General features: G+C 38.9%; 1 protein-coding gene and 1 long non-coding RNA gene across 2 annotated transcripts; one reads left to right on the top strand and one right to left on the bottom strand.

The window, feature by feature from the left end:
- Nucleotides 1–1,764: 1,764 nt before the first annotated feature.
- On the top strand, nucleotides 1,765–5,454 carry zgc:194981 (uncharacterized protein LOC561073 homolog). Its single transcript, XM_035403125.1, has 4 exons — nucleotides 1,765–1,967; nucleotides 3,166–3,516; nucleotides 4,204–4,311; nucleotides 4,923–5,454. The coding sequence occupies exons 2-4, from the start codon at nucleotides 3,325–3,327 to the stop codon at nucleotides 5,001–5,003; spliced, it is 381 nt and encodes a 126-aa protein (XP_035259016.1). The 5' UTR covers nucleotides 1,765–1,967; nucleotides 3,166–3,324; the 3' UTR covers nucleotides 5,004–5,454.
- Nucleotides 5,455–6,497: 1,043 nt separating this feature from the next.
- Nucleotides 6,498–7,825, bottom strand: LOC118221470. The gene is made up of 3 exons (XR_004764115.1): nucleotides 7,375–7,825; nucleotides 6,832–6,946; nucleotides 6,498–6,668 (listed from the first exon to the last, which is right to left on the bottom strand). It is a non-coding gene; the product is annotated as an uncharacterized LOC118221470 (long non-coding RNA).
- Nucleotides 7,826–8,165: the final 340 nt, after the last annotated feature.

The following is an 8,165-nucleotide window of genomic DNA, read 5'->3' as shown; positions in this document are numbered from 1 at the left end:
CTTTGATTTTTTTTTTTTGCTGCTACATGCAAATACATTTGTGCTCTTTTATATCGTTGCACTCAGCTGATGTAGATGTTCTGAGAATTCAACCCTAAACCCTATTTCAAGCCCTAGGAGTGATAATAAATATTTTATTTTTCAATTAAAGACAAAAAACTAGAAATATGAACTATTCAATGAAACAAATGCAAGGAAATGTTTTAATTTATTATTAACAATAAAAGTTCATAAGTCAGTAGTCTTACGAGAAAAACCTTTTTAAAAATTTTGGATCGTTCAAAATGAATGGCTAATACTTGAACTGACCATCTCTCAAGCTGTCAATCATAAAGCCTCTCCCATTTACTCAACCCTGTTTTCCCAAGCCCAATTACAACACTAAACCCTATTTCCAGACCTATGAAGATGAATGAAAAACAATTTGCATATTAATTCAATAAAAAATTTGTTTGAAACATATTTTACAGAAAAAATATGAAAAAACACTTTGCACCCAAAATGTGAAAAAATGGGATAATCTGAAATCACTAATACTTTCTCTAGCTTCTGAACATTATTACATTATATTCATTCAACTCTGATACAGTTTTCCTAGACATAATTTCAACTTTTTGAGCCCTGGGTGTCATTTTAAATGTCATTGTCCTATTGGATAAAAACCACTTAATCAGGAATTCAACAGCAATAAGAACATGTGTGATGGCATTATAAAAATGTATATCACCAAAAGTGATATATATGAAAATACATAGAGCTATATAGTCTTGCATCCAAGAAATAAAACATTTAGATTCAGAATTTACTTTTCTGTTTGCCTGAATCAAGAAATGACTTTTTATTTATTTTTAAATTTCATCAGATTTGTTTTTATTAATTTGCTATTAAAGGTCAAGGTTATAGTCTCATGTATTTTTTTTGTTTTCCACTGAAACACATTTTTCATCATAAATTTCTTGAAAGACATTTCAGTTCATTTTCATGGTTTTTAGGTTAACCATAAACCTAAGCCCTAACCCTTAACTTATTACATTACATTAGTAGATGCTCTTATCCAGATTGTCTTACACAACTTTTTTACATAGCATTTACATTGCATCCATTTATATAGATGGATATATACTGAAACAATGCAGATTATGTACCTTGCTCGCTCAAGGCATCATTTTAACCCTAAGCCATACTTAAAGCCCTTGGAGTCATCTTTAATGTCCCCTTTCTATTAAGACTGATATTTAAAATAATTTAAATATCACCAATTCAATAAAGGCAATAGGCCTACTATCAAATGTGTTTGAATTTTTTTTTCCTAAAATGTATTTCTCTGAAACAATATCAAAATTCATAAGGCTGTAGTTTTATGTCCCAAATAAGACAAAATTAGGGTAGTGCATTATACTATAATGGATAATGATTGTCATGATACTATAATGATTATAGTAGGCCTAACATTTGCACTAACCCTTTCACTTGTTCCTAAACATAACTAAACATATCTTTCCTCAACCCTACACTCAACATATTCCTAACCCTCATCCTAATCCTAGCCATAATGCTACATTAGTATACCAGTTACACCGAGGTTGTAATAATATTGAATTAGCAAACTAATTCTCGTGGATCCGAGTTCTTTAAATTCGAATAAAACCAGTCCGTGCACTCTTCTGTTTTGGAAGGGTACCTTGCAGTATAGATGGGCAGCAGAATTGTCAGTGCGGCTGTGCCATCGAGATATAGACTTCCGACGTGCGGGTAGCGTGACCGTAACGTAACGTGAGGCACGCAAAAGAAAAGCAGTAACAGCTCATCCCGTTACGCAGAACCGAGATGCATCTCTCGCTCATCTCAACTGTCTCTGGTGATAAACAGGAGGCGCGTGTGTTTAGGTTCTGAAACCAGGGCTCAGGTCGCTGAATCCGAATAGTAACGAGAAACATTCGGACAAGCGCTGTAACAGCCTATTAACGGTAAGGATAATGGCTGGTGTGTTTATTGCAGAGGCTAGGCTACTTACCTCTAAAATAGACGAACTTGTAACCTACATTTTAATTTTAATTGTAATCTCACACTGCTGAAGGAGGCCAGCGATTGTAGTTGTGTCCGACATTTTATAATTTTCACTATATATCCGTTTGCATGGAGGCTACTTATTATTATGTAGGCTAGCCAGCGGGATTTCAGATGTAACTTCATGGGGAGCCACATTTGGAAACTGTTTTGCATCGAGACATCATTTGCATGTTGTGAATTATAGACGTGCATGTACATTTCAGGAAAATGTATGTTCAGTTTTCACCTGAAACGGTGCAATAGTTTCAGGATCTCTCCAGTACTGTTCCTGAACCACACAATAGAGAAATGGGCAATGATTGTTCCTGCAATGCAGAAATAGACAATATTTTTTCCTGCATTGAAAGTAGGTAAATGTACTAGCCTACCACAAGAATATGCCACAACATAAGCTTGAATGCTTCTGCTGTCAGTCAGTGAGGCTAAATACAGAGTTGGTGTATATATCCTATTTTCCAAATGCATTCTGGGAATGCTGGCTGATTAAAGACTCGTGCTGAGCACAGAAATAGAACCAGATCAACCTGTTTAAGTGTGTGTGTGTGTGTGTTGAAAAAAAGTGGAGCTGAACAAGGGAACAGGTTAGGAAAATTGGGAAACAAGCAATATTTAGATTGCAGAGCCTGAAAAATGGGAACCCAATGCCCAATATACACTACACAGAAACTAATGTATGAGCATATATCCAAAACTAAGGCTGTCCTGTTCAGGAATTTTCTGGTTTAGCTAATCTCACTTTACACCAAATTGTGTGACGAGAGGGCAAATTACATATTGGTGAAATTCCAGTGAAGTGATATGGATAATTTTTATCTTTATGTATCAGTTCTTTATTGCTTTTTATTTACACAAAATATTACCCCAGGGTTCATTTTGTGTGGCAGTTTTAACTGGCCGACCTCCACTGTATTGTGTTGGCATGTTTACTCATTTCAAACGTTTTCTTTTATTCTAATGGACCCTCGGTCCGCACATTTCTTCATCTTCAAATTAAGCCAAAGTCAAAGAAAGCAACTCTGGGTACTTGTCTGATATGAATATCAAGCCAGATTGTGGCATTGCTTACTGAGCTTTATCTAAAATCTTACTTTTCAGAAACTGCTGAAGTCGACATTTTCCAACCTGTTGCTTACGTGATCGGCACATACCCGTGATTAATCTGCATAAACATCACTGCGATAAAACGGCTATAAATGCAGTCTGACTCCTTTCGCTCGGCCCGGAGTTCCTTCTCCTAGCCTGGACCCCACAAAGATGGCCGCATTCATCCAACTCCTGCTCTCAGTTGCCGTGGTGATCGCCTCAGCGGCTGCTAACGGCTTCGTGCTGAGTCCCGAGGACCCTGAAGTTCTTAAAGTAGCGAACTACGCCATCAGGACCTACAACCAGATGAACAACAACGTAAACGCCTACAAGCTCGTCTCCATCCAGTCTGTCAGTGCTCAGGTGAATTAATTTTAATGTGCCATCTCTCTGGGGGAATTAAAACATGCCTGCATGTGTGAACGCAGATAATGCAACAGAATAACAGGCCTGGTTCATTAATTGTCTGAAATGCTTTAATCTTCTGGATACCAGTAAAAATTCCCCAGATTATTGACAACCCTAAAAGAAACATTTTCACTGATACTCAGAACAAAAAATTTATTTCATATGCTTTGAGTAGTTGCACATTTCATTCTGAATTCTCAAGGATCTGAGAATTCATTTCTAACAGGCATCTAAAAGGAAATCAATACATATATGACCCAGTTTTGTGGTAAATGGGAGTGAATGTTGATAATGTGGTACATCCACTTAACAGCAGCTCCAAGTAATAGGCTTTTTGAAAAATAACTATTTCTTATGGCAAAAAAAGAAATAGTTATTGGAAAGGAATGTGTTTGCAGTGTGCATGTGAGATGGGGGGGGGGGGTCTTAGGTAAAGACCCTTGGGCTTCTGAAAACTGTATGAAAGTATAATAGAAATAATGTCTATATTATTATTATTATTATTATTGTTATTAATAACAACAACAACAATACTATTTTTATTACATAATTGGCTACATGTGTTATGGATTTGGGAGTTTGAGTGAATGACAGACTGGGCAGAAAGGGGTATGTTTTTTTAAAAATGTTTGTGATCTGCAGATGTATCCCCCTGCTCGGGTGAAGTACAGCCTGTCGGTGACTGCGGGACAGACTGTGTGTAAGAACAGGCCGGACATTAACCTGGCAGACTGCTCACTCCATGGCAAGGTGACCATACTCACGTTAACTGAATCACAGTGCCACAGATCGCTAGTACATTCAGCATGCAGAACAGTATCAATACTACTTCATAAATAATTCAGCCATGCTCATGAAATGCTGTGTGGCACATTCTGTAATTCCTTTCAGAGCTGTGTGGTGTTGCCTAGATGTACTTTGTGTACTTTATGACTGATTTATGGCACTGTGGCAACTATGGCCAGCTATACAGAGCACTGATTGGTTCTCTAACCTGAGTATTCATGATTTTTATTTGTGGAATACAACGCAGTGAGATCAGGCCTTTCTTCCACAGACTCTAACTGAAATGTACTCAAATATATGTCAGAACAATGCAACATTATCTCAGTGCCAACAGCATATATGCAACATGTTAGAAAATTTCATTTGAATGTCATTGTATGTGTGTAATGTTCAACATTTATAGTGAAATATTGCTGTAAATTACAGTAATGTAGCTACATTTAAGTTGCTCAAAGTCGGGGATTTTTTTAGTTTCTTTTTTAGGAATATTGTAAGTTATTCACCCCCCCCCCCCCAGAATAACTGACTATCAAATAGTGAGGTATTCATGTTCTTCTCCTGTTCTCTTCAATCAGACAATGACCTGCAACTTTGTAGTGCTGGCCGTCCCCAACTTGGACATACCCAGCTACCTCCTGACCAGCCAGTGTAAGTGACGTGGATTTGGGAAACCCCCCCCCTCCTGCTCCAGATTGGAAAAGTGGGACGCCTTCAACAGTCATTTGTTTGGCACATACTGGATGAAATATCTCCCCAGATTCATTCTGTCCACTCCTCAGGATCTACAGTTAAGCTCTCAAACGCTATCGTTTGAAGGTGTCCCGTTGCCCCTTTCCCTTCCCCCCCTGGGGGCTCATGCCTGACCTGTGATGTAGTTTCTGCTCTTGTGATCCACAGTACAATTAATCCCTATATTTAGGCCAGTATAACGAGCGGAGGAAAGAGCAAGTGAGCCCTTATTTGTGCAGTGCCATTTACAACCAGGTTGTCTTGCAGTATTCCACCGTGGTAGAAGACCACTGACTAGGGGTTTGATTCGTGACCCTTTCTGTACTGTAACCCTGTCTGCTTCCCCTCATCTGAATAAAGTGAAAAAGCACATAACAAGGGCAGACTGTTCAATTTCTTTAAAAAACAAAAAACTGCTCAAAATTGGTGCTTAATTTCTAAACCATTTTCACTTGTTAGAATCTGTAACTCAAGGACTTCCCAGACAATTTTTTATTGTGCATGTATTTATTTTTCTCAAAACAATTTTATTTTTGAATGTCAGATGGTGATTAGTCTTGTTTGTCTTCCTGAGTAGGTTTTGGTTGAGCATCACATGTCTTCCTCAAAGATCTCTCATGAAACAGAAGCATGTACTGTAATACCACAATGCACTGCAGAAAAGATATTATACAATAATCAGAATCCTTATACAGTTTATATGCCCAGTCAGAATGACATCACAGTAAAAACTCAAGACTGACCAATCAAAACATCTTGCAACTCGCATTCATCCAAGACTTTGAAACCTTTAGCTGGAAGCACAATGCATCAAGTGCTGAGTCAGTCAATATTTATAATTCTCATTGTTTCTGCTCTTTTTCTGCTACTTTGTAAAGTGTCTTTGTGACAGTTTAACTGTAAAAAGTGCTATAAAAATATATTTGATTTGATAAAAGCTTGAAAAGTCACTTTTAACATTCCCCATTGTATAATACAAATTATGGCAATACTTGAATGTTTATCTCAACAAAAAGAAAAGATGGTGATTAGATTCTTCACCTTTTAATAAAAAAAGATAAGATCACAAAGAGAAGAAATGTTTTTTTAAAAATGTTTTTAACAGACTGACCTGACGCTTGTGTCCCAGGGCAGAAGCGGGAGAGCCTCCTTTGACAGGTCCGTCACTCTGAGGTGGTTTTGGGTGTGGACCTGCCGGGGCATCCTGAGGCTCTCCGATCCTTTTTCGGCACTCTGTATGTGCCTGTCTGGGCTGCTCTTTGGTGGGGCTGCTTGACAGTGCCCCCTTTGTCCTGACGGGCCCCACGCAGCTTTTGCATCCTGCCTTTTTTTTTTTTTTTTTGATGCTTATTTATTTATTTTCGCATGCAATGTTTTATTTTTATTTATTTATTTATTTTTTTGCACCTTGACTTTTTTTGTGTGCTGGATTTTTTCTTATTTTGCATGCTGCCTTTTTGCCAGCTTTTGTTTTTAATGAATGCTGGCTTTTGGCTGAGGGGGGTCCCAGGCCTTACCCTGAAGCATGCTTTTTTTCTATCCTGGCTTTTTTTAAAAATTATTTTGAATCTGGGCCAGGCCATGTCTTCTCCCTGTATTACGAAGGGAGACAAAGAGATGAGAGAAACATCCTCCCACACACAAGCCAATCATAGATCTTTCCAAAGCCGCTGCCCCGTTCTACACAGTTTTGACTGACAGCCTAAGATATTCATGGAGAACCCAATGGCAACGATTCTAACAGTTTCCACCAACCAGAGTTGAGGTGCTGGGAGGCTCTATCCAGGAGCCCGCCAATCGCTGTTTGGGGAGGGATGGACCCCACAGCTCCTGGTACCTGTTCTTCTGCTTTTGCAGGACCTGGGACAGGCTACGGGGGTTACAAAGGGGGATATACCCAGTCAGCATAACATCACAGTAAAAACTCAAGACTGACCAATCAAAACATCTTGCAACTTGCATTTATCCAAGACTGTGAAACCTTTAGGTGGAAGCACAATACCTACAACTCAGTCAAGTGCTGGGTCATTCAATATTTCTAATTCTCATTGTTTCTGCTCTTTTTCTGCTACTTTGTAAAGTGTCTTTGTGACAGTTTAACTGTAAAACGCGCTATAAAAATTCATTCGAGTTGATAAAAGCTTGAAAAGTCACTTCTAACATCCCCCATTGTATAATACAAATTACGCAATACTTGAATGTTTATCTCACCCAAAAGAAAAATTTTAACTTTTAATAAAAAAAGATAAGATCACAAAGAGAAGAAATGTTTTTTAAAAATGTTTTTAACAGACTGACCTGACGCTTGTGTCCCAGGGCAGAAGCGGGAGAGCCTCCTTTGACAGGTCCGTCACTCTGAGGTGGTTTTGGGTGTGGACCTGCCGGGGCATCCTGAGGCTCTCCGATCCTTTTTCGGCACTCTGTATGTGCCTGTCTTGGCTGCTCTTTGGTGGGGCTGCTTGACAGTGCCCCCTTTGTCCTGACGGGCCCCACGCAGCTTTTGCATCCTGCCCTTTTTTTTGGGATGCTTATTTATTTTTATTATTATTATTTGCATGCTGACTTTTTTTTTGTTGTTTTTGCATCCTGGCTTTTTTTGCATGCTGATTTTTTTTTTGCATGCAGGCTTTTTTGCTGGCTTTTTTAAAATGGGTGCTGGGTTTGTTCCAGCCTTGCCCTGATGTGTCGGATGCTTTTTTTCCCCCCATCCTATCTTTTTTGCATGCTGATTTCTTTTTTGCATGCTGGCTTCTTTGCTTTTTTCTTTGGGGGGGGGGGGGGGGGTCCAGGTCTTGCCCCGATGTGTGGCATGCTGGCTTTTTTTTTGGGAGAGGGGGGTTGTTTTCGCATGCTGATTTTCTTTTCTTTTTTTTTTGCATGCTGGTTTCTTTTTTTCTGGAAGGGGGGGTTCCAGGTCATGCCCTGATGTGTGGCATGCTTTTTTCCCCATCCTGTCTTTTTTGCATGCTGATTTATTTTTTGGCTTCTTTGTTTTTTGTTTTTTTTTGGAGGTCCAGGTCTTGCCCTGATGTGTGGCATGCTGGCTTTTTTTTGGGAGAGGGGGGTTGTTTTTGCATGCTGATTTTTTT

This window comes from Anguilla anguilla, chromosome 2 (genome assembly GCF_013347855.1).
Source record: "Anguilla anguilla isolate fAngAng1 chromosome 2, fAngAng1.pri, whole genome shotgun sequence".
NCBI classification, from domain to species: Eukaryota; Metazoa; Chordata; class Actinopteri; order Anguilliformes; family Anguillidae; genus Anguilla; species Anguilla anguilla.
The sequence above is the reverse complement of the archived record's forward strand: the minus strand, read 5'-3'. Positions and strand labels throughout refer to the sequence as shown.

What these genes read in the sequence shown, in the direction of transcription:
- zgc:194981 (XM_035403125.1), top strand. Translation starts at nt 3,325, where the DNA reads ATGGCCGCATTCATCCAACTCCTGCTCTCAGTTGCCGTGGTGATCGCC. An exon ending in TCCAGTCTGTCAGTGCTCAG is followed by an intron (nt 3,517 to 4,203) that starts GTGAATTAATTT and finishes TGTGATCTGCAG; the next exon opens with ATGTATCCCCCTGCTCGGGT. An exon ending in ACTGCTCACTCCATGGCAAG is followed by an intron (nt 4,312 to 4,922) that starts GTGACCATACTC and finishes CTCTTCAATCAG; the next exon opens with ACAATGACCTGCAACTTTGT.